At 39.7% G+C, this 22,397-nt stretch overlaps 1 protein-coding gene across 1 annotated transcript; it reads right to left on the reverse strand.

The window, feature by feature from the left end:
* Positions 1-4: 4 nt before the first annotated feature.
* On the reverse strand, positions 5-8,409 carry LOC117532994 (transmembrane and death domain protein 1-like; the record flags this gene model as incomplete). The annotated part of the gene is made up of 4 exons (XM_034196620.1): positions 8,340-8,409; positions 6,271-6,462; positions 3,383-3,502; positions 5-84 (listed from the first exon to the last, which is right to left on the reverse strand). Coding segments are annotated over exons 1-4 (462 nt in total), but the record flags the coding sequence as incomplete, so codon positions are not given.
* Positions 8,410-22,397: the final 13,988 nt, after the last annotated feature.

Genomic DNA, 22,397 nt, shown 5'->3' on the forward strand with positions numbered 1-22,397 from the left:
TAGAGATTGGACATATTTGTGATAGTCTTCGACGTAGCGCTTCAAGCTCAAGGCTTTGTCCTGGTTGATGTTCTTCCCCAACTTCTGTGGAAACAAAAAAAACACAGGGCTAATCATTTCTGTCGCTTCAAAATGCTAAACGTGTATGCATTTCATCCTTGAACATAATGGTTTGTTTTCCTCGCCATGAACATAATTAGTTCTGGCAGGAGAGCAACGCGCCGGTTCACTATCAAACACTCAAGTTTCTACGTATGAGTACATCTCTTCAGAACTGCAATCAAGTGTACGATAACTGCCGCATCGACAGTCTTTCTCATCAAAGCCACCCACATGTCTTATAACTCCTCTAAAGCTGCTGATGAAAGGAGCAGATGGTTTGTTCTGCGTTTGGTGTCAGCTCCACTGAGTCCTCTGTCAGATCATTTACACCTCCTTCCCTCCAAACGCCACACTGGAGCACGCTGGTCTGCAACACATGCCACACTGACTGGCAGTGTGCAGAAAGTGCCACTTTTGAGGCTCCAATTATAAAACAAATCTCAAAGGTAATGAAGCAATTACGACCTGTTGTTCAAGTCTTGAGGAGTAGGGCCAAAAACAAACCAAAATGGAAAATGCTGTGTTCATGTGTTTCTGTCTAAGGCAGCTTTTCCTATAAAATACATCATTTTTTTATCCTACAATACAAAACTCGAAATCTTGCCAAGTGTATTTGTCTAATATCTAGTCAGAATAGTCTTTACCACCTGATCTAAGACATAGAGCGGTGCAGTGACGAGTCCTAAAAACCCGGAGGTGAGGTCAGCATTTCACCACTTCCTGTTCCCTCGTCTCAGAGCCAATGGGATCTCTCCATAGGGTTTAGGAAACTATCTGGAACTAAGCTCTGTGGTTGAGCACATTGAAGAGACGGATAACGTTTTGTTCTACGATATTAAATCCATCAGCAGTGACCCCACCTTTATAGCATAACGTTAGCATTTTGCTTCTGGACATTAGATTTATGATTCAAAAAGTAGGGTCGACACGTGGAGATTATCCGGCTGAACAAAACGTGCATTTATCAAACAGGTTCGTTTTCCACAGATCTTATCTCGAGCTATTTTCCTAAAACCCTCTGGAGAAATCCCGTTGCTTTTTTGTCGAGGGAACCCGCAGCTCACTTCCGGGTAAATACGTCCTCCCTGCACTGCTCCATAACTTCAGAAGTCACACTGCAGTGAGATATCGGGTCTTGTTTTTAGACCGCATCATCTTGTTCAGTCAAAACATCTTATTTTGAGTCGTATCTCAGATGAAACTTGGAACATCACTAACGTCAGAAAACAGAAACACTTTTGTGCATTCGCGGCTTATATTGTAACAACATTTCCTGATTCTGGTGAAATATAGTTCAACATGTGTTCTCCCAGCTAATTACAAGATCTGCTTTATCGAAATATCCCTTTAAAAAAAATGCACTTGTTCTATTGGCTGATTTTTATACGTAAGTGAAAACATCTTGTTTTTGGAGCAGCATTTTTTCCAGTGTAAATATCTTGGTTTCTTCTTTCCTAAGGTCACGTTGTTCTGTTGTCTGACTCAGTAAGAATCATTTCCTTTTATTTATTTGCATTGAATTTGATATTGCGTTAATCCAAAAGTAACAGAAGGTAATCAGATTGCTTTCACATTGTGATACTAAGATGACTGCTTGCAGGTAACTAGTAATCACTAAACAGGATAATGTCTCGCCCTGAGATGAAGTGTGCCAAAAGGTGCCACTTCTGAGGCTCCAATTAAAACAAATCTCAAAGTACTGACGCAACTACGGCCTGTTGTTCAAGTGGTGAGGTCCAAAAATAAACCAAATTTGAAAATGTATCCTAACACGTACCCAAATGAGGCTTTGTTCCAGTTTCCTTTTGTCAAGGGACGTGCTGAGAAAACACTGTTCTACTAACTCTTTTAATTTGCTGCACCACACAGGATTATTGTATTAAAACCATAGACTGTATATATAGATTAAAACGTGATGTCGTGCAAAACTAATGTATTTTATATCAAGGTTTTTCCAATGTAAAAAAAAGTCAACTTTATTGTCAATCTCAAAATATGTTTGTACACACAGAAAGATCGAAATACTGTTTCCCACAGTCCCGAGGTATAAAAAACTCACACATTAAAATGCAAGAACACTCAATGATTTACAAAAACCCCACAAAATAACAGTTTACTTGAGTAAGCAGGATATATAAAAAAAGATGATGTACAAATGGAAGTGCAAAAATTGTCCATAGCAGCGTGAAAGTATGTTTGAATGTATATGTTTTGTGAAAAAACGAGTGACTTATTCTAATGGGACCATGATCTGTGAGAGGTGAATAACACAATTGCACTAAATATTGATTTCATTGATAGTAATAAAAGGTACAAACTATACAAATAAGGATTTTGGGGTTTCTGACCATTTGGGATGATTAAACATGCACTGGGTCACATTGTATATGACTTTAACTACATCATATACAATGTTGTTTTTAATCTGTAAAGCCCACTGAGATGAACGTGTTTTGTGATATTGGGCTATACAAATAAAGTTTGATTTGATTAACCCAGGAATATTATTGCTGCAACATAAAAAACGAATATGACAGGAGGGTTAAATAAATGATCCAGAGCTACAGGAGTCTCTGTTTCTGTTAAACATCTGAACTTTTGGAAGAACATCCATAACATTCATCTGTTTTTGGTGTGAAAACACTGAGTGTCCTCTTCCAACATGAGAGTCACGTGATAACAAAGGTATCCCAACTGTAGCTGTGAACATGACAGGATGTGTGATTACCTAGAAGAGCATCAGGACTGTTTGAGGCATATGAGAGCTATGTGATTAACATGATGATTCAGCCTCTATGGAGAGAGACATCAAGCATGCTCATTTCTGACGTGGAGCTAATCTGAAGTAAACATTGAATACTGCTTTCTATTCCTCCATCTTGTGACTGTGTAACTCCCTCTCTTGGATATCAGCATGTGAAGGACACTGTTCAGGAACTAGTTGATGCTCTGTATGTGATGACTACTTCCATTCTGGAGAGGATCACAGATACATGGATCCTGAGGTTGAAGCTCAAGACGATGACGAGGGATAATTTCCAACAGTTTGCAACTTACAAATTATCTAATATAGCATATTCCAATTACTTGTATATAGACTCTCCTTACACTAATTCTATTCTATTTTATTTGTATTTACTTGTACTATTTAAACTATTTTATCTGTTGTATTGTGTTGCATTGTTGGAGGAGGCTGTGACCTCAGATTTTCATTATATCTACACTGTAGCTATCTATGCACACATGACAAGAAAAGCCTTGAATCTTGGTTGCTTCTCACCGATGGCGATGTCTGTCCTCCCGATGTGATGCAGGGCTCGAGTCAGCCTGTCTTGGTACGTCTGCTCTCCGTTCTTCAGCAGCCAGTCAGTCAGCGCCGCCCGGCACTTTGCCTCCAGATCTGAGAAACACAAAGCATCTGGCCGTCAGACAGGAAGGTTTCTGACAGATAGACTGCTGCAAGAAGCTCCTGCAGCAGAGGAGGAGCAGAGAGAGAAGTACACATCCTTTACTCAAGTAGAAGTATAGATACTCATGTCTAGAAATACTCTGGTGAAAGTAGAAGTACTTACTAAACTTCTTTACTCAAGTCAAAGTAAAGAAGCTTTGAAATGTACTTCAGTAAAAAGTACCCATAACTAGCAGCTGTTTTAAAGAGTACCTGACCTCCCTTTATATTAATAGAACAATAATGTCATTGTTAGCTAATGAATGTTTTCCATGCTGAACAACGGCAACATGACAACGTTTCCATTGGTCCCTCTTCTTTAGAGAGACCAGGAAATGATGGATACACGGATCGTGTTCAAATCAATAGGCACGCAATGACTCTAAAGAATAATGATCACGCATCAAACACACATTCAGACTAAAGGAACCAGCTGTTTGGAAATGAGAGAAGTAGAAAGTACAGGTATTTGAGTTCAACATGTAAGAAGTAGAAAGTACAGGTATTTGTGTTCAACATGTAAGAAGTAGAAAGTACAGGTATTTGAGTTTCAACATGTAAAGAAGTAGAAAGTACAGGTATTTGTGTTTCAACATGTAAGAAGTAGAAAGTACAGGTATTGTGTTCAACATGTAAGAAGTAGAAAGTACAGGTATTTGGTTCAACATGTAAGAAGTAGAAAGTACAGGTATTTGGGTTTCAACATGTGAGAAGTAGAAAGTACAGGTATTTGAGTTCAACATGTAAGAAGTAGAAAGTACAGGTATTTGAGTTCAACATGTGAGAAGTAGAAGTACAGGTATTTGAGTCAACATGTAAGAAGTAGAAAGTACAGGTATTTTGTGTTCAACATGTAAGAAGTAGAAAGTACAGGTATTTGTGTTCAACATGTAAGAAGTAGAATAGAAGTACAGGTATTGAGTTCAACATGTAAGAAGTAGAAAGTACAGGTATTTGAGTTCAACATGTAAGCAAGTAGAAAAGTACAGGTATTTGGGTTCACATGTAAAGAAAGTAGAAAGTACAGGTATTTGAGTTCAAACATGTAAGAAGTAGAAAGTACAGGTATTTGGGTTCAACATGTGAAGAAAGTAGGAAAGTACAGGTATTTGAGTTCAACATGTACGAAGTAGAAAGTTACAGGTTTTGTGTTCAACATGTAAGAAGTAGAAAGTACAGGTATTTGTGTGTCAACATGTAAGAAGTAGAAAGTACAGGTATTTGTGTTCAACATGTAGAAGTAGAAAGTACAGGTATTTGTGTTCAACATGTAGAAGTAGAAAGTACAGGTATTTGAGTTCAACATGTAAGAAGTAGAAAGTACAGGTATTTGTGTTCAACATGTAGAAGTAGAAAGTACAGGTATTGGGTTCAACAGTAAGAAGTAGAAAAGTACAGGTATTTGAGTTCAACATGGTAAGAAGTCAGAAAGTACAGGTATTTGGTTCAACATGTAGAAGTAGAAAGTACAGGTATTTGTGTTCAACATGTAAGAAGTAGAAAGTACAGGTATTTGTGTTCAACATGTAGAAGTTAGAAAGTACAGGTATTTGTGTTCAACATGTAAGGAAGTAGAAGCATAACGGTATTGTGTTCAACATGTAAGAAAGTAGAAAGTACAGGTATTTGAGTTCAACATGTGAGAAGTAGAAAGTAAATGTAAGAAGTAGAAAGTACAGGTATTTGGGTTCAACATGTAAGAAGTAGAAAGTACAGGTATTTGGGTTCAACATGTAAGAAGTAGAAAGTACAGGTATTTGTGTTCAACATGTAAGAAGTAGAAAATACAGGTATTTGGGTTCAAAATGTAAGAAGTCAAAGTAAAAAGTCAAAGTTTCTCAATGTCGAGGACGCTTGTTTGGTAGTACATGTACCTCCGAGTCACTTGCTTCAGAAGCGAGGCAAGAATCTTCCCTAGCCTCGGAAAACGAAGAATGGTGGAACAGGCTAACAGGTGTGCAGGTGTGCGTCATATGCGAGGCCCCGCCTTAAATGGAGCGCGATTTCCGCCAAATATTTGGAAATTGGTCCGTGCGCAAAGCATTGTGGGGATTTTAAGACCGCGGAGTCTACACATGTGCAGCCTCGAAATTTCTCGCTACGAAGTACGCTGGCCTCGGTAGAATTCCAAGTACGCTGGACATTGGAACAGTCCTTCGGCGGCACTCGATGACCTAGTATACTTGAAATAGTGGCTCTGGAGCAGCCTTCCTCGACATTGAGAAACACCCCCTAAACCCAACAGGAAGTCAGCCATTTTGAATTGTGTGTGTTATTTTTAATGTATTTGGGCTATTTTCAGGCCCCGTAACTCAACACAAACTCCTCCAACAGATTTAACTTAGATAGACTTCACATTTGGTCACTTTTACCATGTGATGAAGACTTTAATGCATCAACAATTATAATATAATAATGTTAAATATACTGTATGGTACTTAAACGTGCCATTTTGCATAATAAGTACTTTTACTTTTGGTTCTTAAAGTATATTTTGATACTCATACTTTGGTACTTTTGCTCACAATTTTGAATGCAGGACTTTTACTTATAACTGGGTATTTTTACACTGTAGTTTTCCTACTTTGGGCACTTCTTGCACCCCTGGTCAATCTCTATCTCCTCCAGTCAGTCTCTACAGTCACAGTATGGTTAATATTCTAGTGCTCTTTCCATTCCTTCCTATAATGCTTATTTAGTAGATGAGGAGGAGTACTGACCCTGAGATGAAGAGGTGTCTCTCTTGGCTCGAGGTTTCAGATCTAGTTGATTATTTTCCGGTGCGAGGCGTTCGAGGTGCTGGAAGATGTTCTCCTCGGGGTGAGACAGGGTCCTCAGAAGATCCTCACACTCTCTAGACGTCAACATCTCCACTAACCTCTGCAGCTGATGGACGCCAATGTCCTCTGCCACTGATAACACATTATAAACAAGTGATATAATAACTCTAGGATCAGTTTAGCCCACAGGACAGAGGCTTGTGTGAACTGTCACAAGAACGCATGACCATCAGTGGGGCTGACACTTCACAACGCTCTGCAGCATGCTTTCAATTAGCAAGTGTGTGGCGTGAAGCTGTCATGTTCATCTGCTCAGAATAGAAACTGAAATATCACAAACAGAGGAATCAGCGTTTCTGTGTGCTGATGCAACAGGACAGGCTCGGGAAGTAATGGATTACAACAGCAAGGGGTAATAAAGGTAACCCCTTACGACCAGGATTACAGTGTCAGTAAAAACCTAAGAATATCATATAGTGTTTGTTATACAGTAAAGGATTAGATGTTATCTCTAGTGAAATCTCACTTTTTTCAGATTCCTGACTGTTTCATTATTTTAACATCTTTTTCAAAATTCTCCAAGATCTCACTTTTGGGAAATAATTCGGATTTAAAAAAAAAAAAATCTGACATTTTTAACCAAATTTCGATTTTGTTCATCAATCCAAATTTCCGACAATTTCCTCCCCAAAAATCCCAAATGTTTCCAAAAAATCTCACTTTTTTCTTATTCCTCACTTTTCTTTCACATAATTCTCACTTTTCTTCATTTTTTTTAAATGTTCATTCTTTTCTTTTCAAATTCAATTATTTTTTTTCAAAATTCTCGCTTTTTCCCTAAAATCTCCCTTATTTCAAATTCCTGACCTTCTACATAATTCTAATTTATTTTGCAAAATTCTCGCGATTACATGTAAAGTCAAAGCAGAGACAGACGCGAATTCTCTCCGACGGCACGCCGTTGATGTGAATGCCGCGGCGCGATTGAAGGGGTCAGCGACTACCGCTCGAGTTCGCATGACGCGTAACCAATCAGCGGTGAGGATCTCCGCCTGCCGTCACTGACGTTGAAAAAGAAAACCAAAACATCAGCCGTTAGCTTGTTAGCACTCAGAGCTCACAGCTCCTCATATCTGTTCAGAAACTAGACAAAAGTTAAACAAGTACAAACCACAGACTGTCTGTGTCATGACGAATACAGTCGCTGGTTTATTTATGTCTGTATAGGCCGTTGTTGTGAGTGTGTACGGTCGGAGCATACTGCGCTAGCTTAGCCAAGTTCCATTTAGAAAACACGCATTTTAAAGGGTTTTTCGCCTGCCGTCTGTCTGCAGACTTGTCAAAGCATTAATTCATGGTTTTTACTAACCGGTATCCGTATGTTGTTACTTCGGCATCATTTTGAAACGTGTATTACAATTAAATCACGGTCAAATATGTTCATTGCGTTGTAGTTGTAGCCCCCTAGCCAGCGCGTCTTGTTTGAATGATGCGAGTAAACACAGCTGACACTGACAGCCACGGTGAAAGTGGATTGTTTAGAGCGAGCACGTCCGGTGTGAACGCACCTTAAATCTCACTTTTTCTAAAAAGTTAATTTCTTCTGTTTTTAATTCAGCAGGTGAACCTATATGTTCCTAAAATAGTGTGCGTGAGCTTAACTGTGTGTATTACACTAAAACTGAGCATTTTCTGTCAGCTCAGATTTCTGCTTTTTTAAACTAGTATGTGCTCATGTGTTTCAGTGTTGGTGTATATGATTCATTTCTGATCCTAAATATTGTTTCTTCTTCTTTTCTAAGGTCACATTGTTCTGTTGTCTTACATTGAACACTTCAGTGAAAAACATATTTTTGATATTTCCTTTTTCTTTTATTTATTTGCATTGGATTTGATATTGAGGTCATCCAAAAGTAACAGAAAGTAATCAGGTTACTTTTACATTGTGATACTCAGATTACAGGTTGCATTATTTGTAAGGTAACTAGTAAACGGATCATTTCTCTCACCTGTGTCCTCGCCCTGAGAGGAACTCAGTTTGAGAAAGACGAAGAAGAGCCAGAGGTCCCAGTCTTTCATTTCAGATGAAGTTTAAAATAAATCCACACTGAACGTAAACAATGAAAGATAATGATGGTGGAGTTTATTTTCAAATATGGATCTAGAATGTGTCTTTTTTTAAAACAGCCAATCACCATGCAAGAGACATTTGTTAACTTCCAGAACATAGTGACATCACTACAGAACACTCACACTCCTATTGCTATCCAACACATTGCACGTGGCTAAAGGGGCGGGACATCTCTAAGCGGTTGACCAATCACAACAGAGCCGGCCAGCTAACCAATCAGAGCAGACTGGGCTCTGGTTTCAGACAGAGGGTGAAAAGAGGTGCTGCAGCACAGGCAGTATGAGAACATTAAAGAGCTTTCTGAACATTAAAGCATGGAGACATGTAGAGACACTACACACTGATAGACACCTGAACATCAGCAGGAGAGGACTCTTTAAAGTAGAGCCACTACATACTGATATACACCTGAACATCAGGAGGAGAGGACTCTTTAAAGTAGAGACACTACACACTGATAGACACCTGAACATCAGCAGGAGAGGACTCTTTAAAGTAGAGCCACTACATACTGATATACACCTGAACATCAGGAGGAGAGGACTCTTTAAAGTAGAGCCACTACATACTGATATACACCTGAACATCAGCAGGAGAGGACTCTTTAAAGTAGAGACACTACATACTGATATACACCTGAACATCAGGAGGAGAGGACTCTTTAAAGTAGAGCCACTACATACTGATATACACCTGAACATCAGCAGGAGAGGACTCTTTAAAGTAGAGACACTACATACTGATATACACCTGAGCATCAGCAGGAGAGGACTCTTTAAAGTAGAGACACTACATACTGATATACACCTGAACATCAGCAGGAGAGGACTCTTTAAAGTAGAGACACTACATACTGATATACACCTGAACATCAGCAGGAGAGGACTCTTTAAAGTAGAGACACTACATACTGATATACACCTGAACATCAGCAGGAGAGGACTCTTTAAAGTAGAGACACTACATACTGATATACACCTGAACATCAGCAGGAGAGGACTCTTTAAAGTAGAGACACTACATACTGATATACACCTGAACATCAGCAGGAGAGGACTCTTTAAAGTAGAGACACTACATACTGATATACACCTGAACATCAGCAGGAGAGGACTCTTTAAAGTAGAGACACTACATACTGATATACACCTGAACATCAGCAGGAGAGGACTCTTTAAAGTAGAGACACTACATACTGATATACACCTGAACATCAGCAGGAGAGGACTCTTTAAAGACAGGTCACAGTAGCATTTATTATTATCATTTAGATGTATTTTTGCAATAGTTTACTTTGCTCCTAAGACTTATACTCAAGTACAATTCTTTATGCAGTATTTGTAATGGAGTATTTGTACATTGCAGTATTAGCTCTTATTAGTAGGATCTGATAGCTTTTTCCACTTTATCAGGAAATGAAGTTTATTTTTTTCTGAGAAACACTAGACTTTCTGTTAAATGTTTTTTTTATTCATAAAGTATTTCTAGTCTTTAAAAGTTCCCTACATTATAACAAAATCACATTAAAACCCAACAACTGCTTATTTAGACTATATACATTTTAAAATGTTCATTCAATGTTAATTAATTGTTCACAAATCTCCACATGCAACGCTCTGTTTTTATTTAATTTAAAATGCTGACAAAGCCTTTATATAGAATCTGTATCATTGCAATGCAAAGTGTAAAACAGAAAACACTTGTAATGTCTTCCTCTATGATGTGCACTTGTTCCGCTTGAGATGCAGAGAGAAAACATTGCTCCAGTGAGGACATGTTTTCAATTGTTATTAAGCTTCATTTGCCAAACAGTAAAGGTTGTGTGTGTGGGCTGAGGCTCAAATTCTCAGTGTTTGCTAATGAACAAATAATAATAATCAAGCTCTGGGGCTGAGCGGCACAGAAAGTCGAGTGTGGGCGGAGGAATGGGTGCCGGTGGTGAAGAAAAAAGAAACTGGGCACGAGGTCAGGGATATTTATTCATATTAGACAGATGCTCAGTACAGTATTGATGAGAATACACAAAATATACAGCAGTTTCCAACATGCACAATGTAACTTTGAAATGCCTTCTGGTTGTGTGAGAGTTGTTTGTGCAGCAGTGTCCCCCATGTCTCTTACACTTCACACCACTGAAATCTGGTTGGATGCAGATACAGACTCCGGTGGAATGAAGGATAGAACACATGGGATAGTCTTGCACAAAAAAGTGTCTGGAAAAACAAGGAAAAAAACAAACACACAGGAGGGCGTGTGGCGCAGTGGATAGAGCCTTGGTGTTGGGATCAGGGGTCACAGGTTCAAACCCCACTGCGGTCAGCATGTCGTTGTGTCCCTGGGCAAGACGCTTCACCCCAAATTGCTCCTGTGGGGATTGTCCCCAGTACTGAATGTATGTAAGTCGCTTTGGATAAAAGCGTCTAACAAGTAATATGTAATACACATAAGTCCCTACAAAGTGAAGATTCTGCTTTCTTTATTGACTTTTCTCAAACAAAACTGGAGAAAATAGAGTCGACGTGGAGAACATGTAAAGAAAACACGGTTAATATGAACAAATAATCTCATTAAATCAGTCCCAGCCTCCCATACCTGCAGACATGGCCTCGATCTGGCCATAAAATCAGAAACAAAGAGACACGATTAAGCAAAAGTGTAAATCAGACATATGTTGTGTGATATTTTCTAAGCATTCATCAGAACCACGTGCTCCTTCAGGAAGACCCTGTGTGATTTAGGAAGAACACCTGTGAGAGAGTTTTTGCTGGAGTTGGATGTCGGCCTCTCCCTTTTTTCTTGCCACATGGGATAGTCTTGCAGAAAAGTCTCTGGGAATGAAGATTCTGTTTCATTTATTGACTTTTTCTCTAACAAAACTGGAGAAAGTGGAGATAATGTAGTGAAAACACGTATATTATAAACACAACATCAGTCCCACCCTCTCATACCTGCACACATGGCCTCAATTTAGAATCAGAAACAAAGAGACACAGGATTATGCAAAGGAATGAATCAGATGTTGTGCCCTGTGAGTTGGAGGGAGTTTTGCAGGAGTTGGATTTCGGCCTCTCCCTTTTTCTTGACTTCAAGTCTTAACGTGCTCTGTGGCTTCAGGCTGAAATCCTGGCGCGTTATCACAGGCCTGAGCTGAGTTTGCTTAGAAAATGCACCCCCCCCCAAAACCCCCGCCACCAGACACCTACTATCTCCCCGCCTCAGAGTCCTGCTCCTGGGGAACACAACACACACCTGAAGCTCTCAGATAGTCACACTTCTCCCTCTTTTATGCACACTTTCTCACTAACTTCTACGGCCCAAAAATCTGCTGAATCCTGACACAAACGCTGCCTAAAAGCATGCAATTCCTCCAGGTCATTTTTTATAAATTAACTCCAGGTAAAGTAGACAAATCTGCTCTGTCTCACCACGCTTTTAAATGCATTACTCACCTAAGTTTCTGCTTTAGTTCCCCTGTGAATAAAAAGCTAATCTAAAGACAAAAAGCTTGCAGGTGTCTTCAGAGGACTGACGCCTCGGTGTCCTGTCTCCTCTCTGGCTTTTTTCTCTACCTGATTCAGGTACTAGTGTTTTAGAAGCCTGTGTCGACCAATCAGATTCGAGCACCTGAGTTAAGCCCCACCCCCTTTTTTTCCAGCCGTAAAAAAACCCCCACCACACCCTGCCATGTGGGATAGAGAAAAAGAAGAAGTAATAAACACAGAAATCAAAGTAAAGGTTTAATAAAATCATCGGTAACACTTTATTTTAAGGTACACATCAACTAGTTGTTCATTAACATGCATATTAGCAGTATATTGGCTCTGTATTAGTCAGTATAAACACGCCTTATTCTACATGACCATATTCTACAAGTACTAGGCCATTAGTTAAGAGTTTGTCCTCAAAAACCCTCTAATTAGTGCTTATTTATTGTAAGTAAGGACGTTGTTGTGCATGAGCTTTGGTTTTAAAGGGGACCTATCATGTAAAATGCACGTTGTGATGTCTTTTCTACATCAAGATGTGTCCCCGGTGTGTCGGGGAACTCACGCAGCGTCAGAAAATAAACCCTCTCTCTTTTCCTCCGTACCCAAATCTCTAAAAACGGGGAACAACGGAGCTGATCCAGATTTGCGTCCGATATGACGTAATATCTGAAATGTGGACCCACGGGCCAATCAGAGACGTTGCTATCAGAAACAATGCCCGACTGTTTTGGACGTAATATGGTCGGTGTTTACATTAGCATCGCTAACACTCAGAGCTAACCTGTACTGGAGAGCATGTGTGTGAAGAAGCAGGAAGTAAAAAGGAACTCACCTTGTGGTATAACCGGCAAGAGAGAAAGCCTTTGAGCTCCAAACTGTTTCAGAGAGAATGCTTGATAATCCATGATATGGCGTTTCATCACGGCAGCATTTAGTTTAGACAGTAGCTGCCGGGTCCCGCATGAGCTCAGACCCCTCCTTTTTTAAAGCTTTATACCCAAATCAGCACTTTAGAAACAGGAAGTGAAATAGAGGGATATGAGGCATGGCTAGAATTATCTGTTTGGTATTTTGAGCAAAACACTTCATAGACATGTTTTTTATATATTTTTTTATATCTGAGACCTATGCTATTGCCTACAAATAGCATGATGGGTGACCTTTAAGGTGCTCAATATGGGCCTAATAACTCTCATAATAACACCTAACAAATATGGTCTATTCTTATGTAACAAGACATGAAACTAAAAGTGTTAATTGCGTCAAAATAACTCAAAATGAGGTTTTTCTAACTCAGAATAAGTTCCCTATTTTAAAGTGAAGTATTGTTCATAACCAATAAGCTAGTAGTTTGACTATAATGTGTAAATGAACAACGGTGAATATGTGTACCCTAATCTAAAGTGTTACCAAATCTTCTTTTATCTTTTATTAACATAACACACATCTTGTAAGGCTTTGATGGAAGAGGGAGAAATGCACTTACAAATGACTGTCATGTAATTCATCTGGTGTTCATTATCTGACGAGCCTCGGCTGTAATGTGCTCATTGCTGTCTTCCTCTCCAGAGTAAAGCACACTCTTCATCAGACTCTCTGAAGCCCTTCAAACCTCTTCATCAACATATTTAAATGATCTTCTTCAAGTGTGAGAAGAAATACAATACAGATCAGTTTTGCTGTTAAAGAGCTGACTTCAATCCACACTGAAATATATCCAGATTACTTTGTTCATTATCAATCAAACTTTATTTATGTAGCATTTTACATACAAAGAAAGGTGACTCAAAGTGCTTCACACGCCAGAAACATAAACAATAACATTTAAGTAAAATTCCATTAAAGAACAAACTGAAAATAAATTAAAATAACATAAACATTTAAATAAAATACAAAACAAAAATAATCAAAATGGAACTAAATTAAGATCAAAATAAATAAAAATAAGAATGCTATCTTCTACACAAAATGAAAATATTAATATTATAAATCTGTGATTCATTTAGATATAGTAAGAGAAATCAGTCCAACTGAATATTGTAGTTTTCAGGCAGGAAACGTAAACATGTTTGATTAAGGAGACAATTGTCTGCTCTGTTCTCGTGCTGTAAACACGTCTCCTCCTTCAGCTTTGAGGGAGAAAAGGGGCGACACCCGACATCCCTCAGTGTGAAAGGCCCCACTTTCTGAAAGGCATTCCTCCCTCTCACAATGGCAGGGTGAGGATTTGTGGGGGGGGGGGGGGGGGGGGGGGGTGCATTCCTGAGCTGCAGCGAGCCTCACCTGACGAGATATTTCTCTGCAGAGCCCCTTCAACTTTAACTGGACTTAAACTCATGCTGTACAATTTTCATTTATATTCAGTTAGCTAACGCAGCTAACCGAGTCATTTCAGATATCCTGACAAACACTTTCAGTTATGAAGCAGACTGACTCTGACACAGAGACAGTTGTTCATGTTGTTCAACGTCACCAAGTGCTCCAGTCCCAGCTGTGTGCGTCACTTTTTAGTGTCCCCTGGTCTCCCAGCTGTGTGCGTCACTCTTTAGTGTCCCCTGGTCTCCCAGCTGTGTGCGTCACTTTTTAGTGTCCCCTGGTCTCCCAGCTGTGTGCGTCACTCTTTAGTGTCCCCTGGTCTCCCAGCTGTGTGCGTCACTCTTTAGTGTCCCCTGGTCTCCCAGCTGTGTGCGTCACTCTTTAGTGTCCCCTGGTTTCCCAGCTGTGTGCGTCACTCTTTAGTGTCCCCTGGTCCCCCAGCTGTGTGCGTCACTTTTTTGTGTCCCCTGGTCTCCCAGCTGTGTGCGTCACTCTTTAGTGTCCCCTGGTTTCCCAGCTGTGTGCGTCACTCTTTAGTGTCCCCTGGTTTCCCAGCTGTGTGCGTCACTTTTTATAAATAGGACACTTCTGCCACTACTGCATTAAGAGCCCCCTCAAACAATACATACATATAGCCATATTCATGCTTATAATATTTATTTTCTCAAAGTGTACACTTCTTAGTACGTGCTATTTTCAGAACATATTAACAAATTATCCTGATGTAAAGTGATGGGGACAGTGGCGGTTCTAGACCAGTGTTACGGGGGCACGGGCCCCTGTTGGCCCCCCCCGTAGAACCGCCCCTGGGAAATGTCCCTATCGTCCCCAGGATAAATGACGCCTATTAGTGATGGGAATGGCGGCTCTTTGAAGGGAGCCGGATCTTATGGCTCCGTTCCTTTCCGAGAGCCGTTCAAAAGAGCCGGTTTTTGTAAGGGGGCGGGGTTAGTAGGTTTATCTGCGAAATAATCACCAGGATAACGATTGACTGTATTGCCAGAAATCTACTTTTACTCACAGAAACATTTAGAACTACATCTCTCAGCCAGCCAAACTACTACTCAAGCAACATGCGTTATGCCATCATCTATGGAACATTTGCATTCAGGAAAGCAAGTTCCCGTAAAGGCGAGTGGATTTATGGCAGGCAGTGAACCAACCATAAAAAGAACGGCTCTCACCAAGTACGACTCGGTTCCCTTCGTTCGTACCAAAGAGCCGTTCAAAATAATCGGATCGTTTGCGAACGTAACATCACTAACGCCTATGCAAACAAGAATGCGGTTTAACCAACTCAAAAAATGCTTAGAAACAGTTTTTTTAAATGTTATTTCAGCAAAGTAACAGAAGAGTAAATGGCAGACATAATGACAGACACTTGAAAATCTATACGGTTACTTTGCTCAAACCTAGAAAAATTAGGCATCAGTTTCCAAAGCCCTTTTTAAAAGATGGCTGAACTTCTGCTTATTTCAAAGTGTGTTAAACGTCATTGGTTCCCTTGTTTAGCTTTAAACTGATGTTCTTTAGAGCTGAAACATATGTCCGTCCCAATGGGGGAAGTTGAAGGTCGGTCACCTTGCATCCAGTTTCTAAAATAACGTCATGTTGGTGTTTAGTGACGGAGAGGTTTGTTGAATGAGGCGGTGCTGTGTTTCAGCGCCATGTTCCCTGAAGGCAGCACGGAGAGAGCGCTGCGTTCAAACACGTCACACATGGGAGGAATGTCAGCCTCCACACATTACTCACATTTGTAGATTCACACCCATGTTGTTGTTGGTGTGAATTACAGATCTCTCTGCTCCACAGATGGATGAAACACTGAGCTACTGTATTTTTAATTTGATCATAGATCTGTGATCGGTAAATTCTCTAGAAATAGAGGCATAACAGTGCATTGCATGTTTTCCCCCCAAAAATAATGAATACCTGAACAATAATCATCTAGAACAGCTTTGTGGTTACCTCCCAAGTCACATTTCAAAATAAAAGCGCTATACACAATATATCCTCCTGGGACCCGAGGAAAAAAAGTATTTTATTTTAAAATGTTACAGTATGTCCACTGTAGAGGACGTCGGGACCATATTAGTTTGAAAAGACAGCCAACATTAACAGATGGACTATGTAACGTATTATGGTTATAGAGTGATATTAATACAATAATACATTCACCTTTATTTAAAACATGAATAAGTAATTGATCTGAACATTGCTGTTTATTTGGTCAATACAAAACTAGCTTGTTTTTGTGAATCTTTCCAGATCTTCAAAGACTTTGTAGTCAATGTAGTGGGAAAGTACCTCATTGACTCCAGTCAGCACGGGCTTAGGGTCATCTTGACTATAGTTTTATGGATGTGGTCTCCATTTGACCATGCTCATAGAAACAAAGCTTGCATTCTCATGTTTCATGGCTCCACTTAAAATAAAAACAACAATAAGACATACGTGCTACTCTTGGCCCACAGAGGGTCTTTCCAGCTCGTCCCTATCTGTCTCTCTGTCTGTGTGCTCATGGAGCCTCCTGCATCTTTCCCCCCCTTCTTCTTGACCCTCTTCTATCCCAGGTGTGAAAGCCTCACCTCTCTCATCATCTAAGAGCTCAACATCTGAATCCCCCTGAACTATCTGGTACGGAAAACGTCTGCTTCAGTTCCGTCTCCTGCAACAATATTGAGTCATAAAGTCCATGAAGACGGTCCTGACGTCCACTAGGATGGACATTTATAAAAGGGCTGTTATTTGAAAACTTGAATTATTTAATTGCTTTCAGAACTAATTCTATAGTTCCTCACATGTTAATAAACAAGAATATATATGATTTTCATGGTAAAAATTACAATTATTCAACAATATTTGACTTCTCCTGCTTCTATACAATTTTGTTTTTCGTATGCCAGCCATTTTGGATGAAAAGAAAGAGGAACTTCCCAGCATGCAATTTTAACCAATGACATATCTCTGGAAAGACCAGGATGTCCTCTGTGCAGCACAGCAGGGATTGAGAGAGTAGCTCAAAAGAGTCAAAGGAGATGCATGTTAACAAAATGTCCACTACATTTTCAATGGGCTGGGTCCCAGGAGGATATAAGATAGTTGAAAGGCGTTAATTTCCCGCAAAATTATAAAATACTTTAATCCAGGATAAAAATACTAGATGCTTTTTTTATTACATTCATACCGTAGCTTAATGCCAAGGTATATTTAAAAAAAAAAATGCTTTAAAATCATTCAAATCAACTCATTGTCACGAACTTGGAAACACAAGGTACAAGACTCAAATGCACGACCTGGGAGACAAAGGTAAAGTATGCGAATAGTACTTTATTCCAAAAGTAGGATGTACAAATAAGGATCGACAGTCTTGACGAGGTGAACAAGGTTTCAAAAAGGGAAAAAGTGAGGAACAACACTTACAAAATACTTCTGGAGCATAAATTAGGCTTGAGACAAAATAACTAGTCGCTGGTACGCTGACTACTGGCATGGAGACAGGGGATATAAGCAAGAGGTAACTGGGCCCAGGTGGAAACAATCAGGGGCGGGGCTGATGAGAGCGAAAACATGAAACATGACTAGACTCAACATTTTTGACGGGACACAACATTCATAGGGTGTTTCTCAATCTCGAGGAAAGCAGCTCCAGAGCCACTATTTCAAGCATGCTCCGTCATCGAGTGCCGCCGAAGGACTGTTCCAATGTCCAGCATGCTTAGAATTCTACCGAGCCCGGCGTACTTCGTTTGAAGAAATGTCGAGGCTGCACATGTGTCTCCGCGGTATTAAAATCCCCACAATGCTTTGCGCACGGACCAATTTACTAAATCTGTGGCGGAAAATGTAAGGCGGGGCCTCTCATATGACGCACACCTGCACACTTGCTAGCTTGGTCCACTCTTCGTTTTCCGAGGCTAGGAAGTATTCTTGCCTCGCTGCCAAGCAAGCGTACTCGAGATTGAGAAACAGCCATAGTCTGTACTACTTGTGCAATTAATAAAAGTAAAACTTAAACTACCAAAAAAAGGTATTTCATAATAAAAGCATCTGCAAAATAATTCAAGGTTGCTACTCCTTGTGACTTTAATACAAAAATAAATAATGTAGTAAGCCTTAATCTGAAATATTCATAGCTTAATAACAAGGTACATTTCAAAATAAAACAGTTGCAACTACTGTTCTACTTGTGCCGTTAAAAAGGTGACTTTAACTCGTTTTAATGTAGATTTAATAACATATACATCAAGCGGCATTAAATGCAAACCTCAGCATGTCAGGCTGGAACACTAATCCAGAACCATGTTCACTAAGGACACACACGTGCACATCCCAGCTGCTTATGGTTTATTCATGCACGGCAGGAAACATTATCATATCATTGCTTAATATTGATGTTGTGCATCTTGTCCGATGCAGAGAACAAACTCTCCCCTTCTTCTGAATAATGAAACAAGCTTTCTGTTAGAGAAATCTCCCTGGTCCCCGGCTTGAGTTTCAATCTCAGGATCCATGTATCTGTGATCCTCTCCAGAATGGAAGGAGTCATCACATACAGAGCATCAACTAGTTCCTGAGCAGTGTCCTTCACATGCTGATATCCAAGAGAGGGAGTTACACAGTCACAAGATGGAGGAATGCCGGTTCTTGTAGGAAATCATACATCCTCCAGTCATGTAAAAAATACAGATTTATTTTCTCAAAATGTTGGCTTTTTTCTGAAAATCTGAAAATTATGACTTTCTCTCAAGATTATGACTTTTTCTCAAAAATCATGACTTTTCCTGAAAATTTGAAAATTATGACTTTTTTTTCTCAAAATCTCAAAATGTTGACTTTCTCCAAAAAATTCGGACTTTCTCTCAAAATTCTGACTTTCTCTCAAAATCTCAATTCAGACTTTTTTTTTTTCGGACTTTCTCTCAAAATTCTGTTTTATTCGAAAAATTCTCAAAAAATTCTGACTTTTTCTCAAAATCTCAAAAATATGACTTTTTCTAAAAATCTCAAAAATATGATTTTTTTTCTCAAACATCAAACAATTCTGACTTTTTCTCCAAAAATATGGCTTTTTCTCAAAAATCTCAAAAATGTGACTTTTTCTGAATACTTTACATTTTTAATAATCCCTGCTCCCCGGCTTGAGCTTCAACCTCAGGATCCATGTATCTGTGATCCTCTCCAGAATGGAAGGAGTCATCACATACAGAGCATCAACTAGTTCCTGAACAGTGTCCTTCACATGCTGATATCCAAGAGAGGGAGTTACACAGTCACAAGATGGAGGAATATAAAGCAGTCTTCAATGTTTACTTCAGATTAGCTCCACGTCAGAAATGAGCATGCTTGTCATATGTCTCTCTCCATAGAGGCTGAATCATCATGTTAATCACATAGCTCTCATCTGCCTCAAACAGTCCTGATGCTCTTCTAGGTAATCACACATCCTGTCATGTTCACAGCTACAGTTGGGATACCTTTGTTATCATGTTACTCTCATGTTGGAAGAGTGCATTCACTATTTTCCCAACACATTTTTTAAATCTCGTTGTGTGCTTCTTGTGATGTGATGTTTGTGTGAGAGGTTGCCGGGTGTCGGCCTGTCTTTAGAGCCCGAGGCCGCCTCCAGGTCCTCTTTCCTCCCCCATCCCCCTGTGACGCCTGCCTCTGTTCTGACTCGCCCCTGCAGGAATGCACCTTCCCTCCCTCTTTAATGCACTTCTGTGTCGGAGCAAATTGACAATAAGGAGTGCCGTCATTTTTGCAGCATAAATATTTCATTCTCCATTTGGAGGCAGATTGCAGAGCGACACCCAGAATACAGATGTGCCGTCTCTCCGTCCCTCTCTGTGATTTGTGAGAGCGCTATACTCAAATCTGCTGCAATGTGATTATTGAGAATCACTGTCATTGTAGAAGAAACCTGAAATGATATTACAGTCTGAGTCCTAATCACATCTCCAGATATTGGCAGCAGCGAGGAGATGCAATTACCAGACGGGCCAATATTTCTGTTTTCTGAAATCACTTTTCAGACGTTGGTTTCTCTTCAGTGTTCATCAGAGGAGATGAAACGCTGAGTGATGAGAGCGAGACGTTTGAGGAAGTTTCAGAGAACTCTTTATTACTAGAGAGCTCCTCTGCAGGTCTTTGCTTCTACCCCACTACAGGTCAGAGGTACATGGTGTACTTCTACTCCTCTACAGATCAGAGGTACATGGTGTACTTTTACTCCACTACATATATTTATACCTTTAGTTACTTCACAGATGTGGATGAATGATGTGAAATATAATCAAGTGTTGAATCAGACTTTAGTTCCACCTGGAGTAAATCCACCAGCTACCCTGCAGTATACAAAGTACTTCAAACTAGCTGCACCTTTACCAGCTTTGAGAACACTTTAATGATCAATCATTATAAAACATATCATATATATTATTCTGAAATGGACCAATCTGCACAACGACTACTTTCACTGTCGCTACTTTCACTATATTTTGATGAGAATACTTTTCTACTTTCACTTGAGGAACATTTTGAATGCAGGACTTTTACTGTGACAGAGTATTCCTACACTCTGGTACTTCTACTTTTACTCAAGCACAAGATCAGAGTACTTCTACTTTTACTTAGTACAAGTTCTGAGTACTTCTACTTTTACTCAAGTACAAGATCTGAGTACTTCTACTTTTACTCAAGCACAAGATCTGAGTACTTCTACTTTTACTCAAGTACAAGATCTGAGTACTTCTACTTTTACTCAAGTACAAGATCTGAGTACTTCTACTTTTACTTAAGTACAAGATCTGAGTACTTCTACTTTTACTTAAGTACAAGTTCTCAGTACTTCTACTTTTACTCAAGTACAAGATCTGAGTACTTCTACTTTTACTCAAGTACAATATCTGAGTACTTCTACTTTTACTCAAGTACAAGATCTAAATACTTCTCCCCCCTCATTTTTTATAGTACATATTACTTTTTGTGTACTATGTGAATCCACAACTATAAAGTAAAAAGTACAACTTCACTCAAGGACTTTACTTATTGAGAGAATTGCCGGATCACTTTTTCTAGACTTGTTGTTGTTGTTGTTGTTCTTATTCGTAACTTTCACTAGATCTGTGTATACTTCTTCCACACTTGATTCAAATGACATTGTTCTCTGGGTTTTGTTGAAAACATTTATGCTCGTGTCAGTGCTCAACAGAATAAGGCCTTCATGCTGTAGGGATTGTGAACTAGTACTGCATTAGTTTTTCAATAATAACTATAAATTGTATTTAGAGCGTCTTTCCCAGGACTCCCTTTAAATCATAAACTATTCTAAGAAAGGGTTAAAACAGAGGACAGAGGCAGAGTAGGCCCAGAACTCTCCTACACCTCCTTCTTCGACCTCACCACATGTCAGAGGTACATCTTGTACAGTTGACTCCATGCTTTGATAAACCCCCCCCCATGTTTTCCAGAGGTTTCCGTGGCAACAGAGATGAGTCTGGACTTGTCGGAATGCCTTTCTGTTTCTCTGTAATCCAGCACTTCTTTAGAAACGGGACGTTCCCTTTCATTATACCTGGTTTGTTGTGAATTAGAGTGTAGGGGCTTCTGTTGGGGGGGGGGGGCATAGTCGAGAGGTCACTATTGACAAAAGGGGAGATGAGCAGCAGCGTTTGATTAGCAGCTGTGTGTCTGTGTGTGTGTGTATATGTGTCTGTGTGTGTGTGTATATGTGTCTGTGTGTGTGTATGTGTCTGTGTGTGTGTGTGTATATGTGTCTGTGTGTGTGTATATGTGTCTGTGTGTATGTGTGTATATGTGTCTGTGTGTATGTATGTGTGTGTCTGTGTGTATATGTGTCTGTGTGTGTGTATGTGTGTGTGTGTGTGTATATGTGTCTGTGTGTGTGTATATGTGTCTGTGTGTGTGTGTATATGTGTCTGTGTGTATGTGTGTATATGTGTCTGTGTGTATGTATGTGTGTGTCTGTGTGTATATGTGTGTGTCTGTGTGTGTATGTGTCTGTGTGTGTATATGTGTGTGTCTGTGTGTGTATGTGTCTGTATATGTGTGTGTCTGTGTGTGTATGTGTCTGTGTGTATGTCTGTGTGTATATGTGTGTGTCTGTATGT

The sequence above is a fragment of the Gymnodraco acuticeps genome, unplaced genomic scaffold, assembly GCF_902827175.1.
Source record: "Gymnodraco acuticeps unplaced genomic scaffold, fGymAcu1.1, whole genome shotgun sequence".
Lineage (NCBI taxonomy): Eukaryota > Metazoa > Chordata > Actinopteri > Perciformes > Bathydraconidae > Gymnodraco > Gymnodraco acuticeps.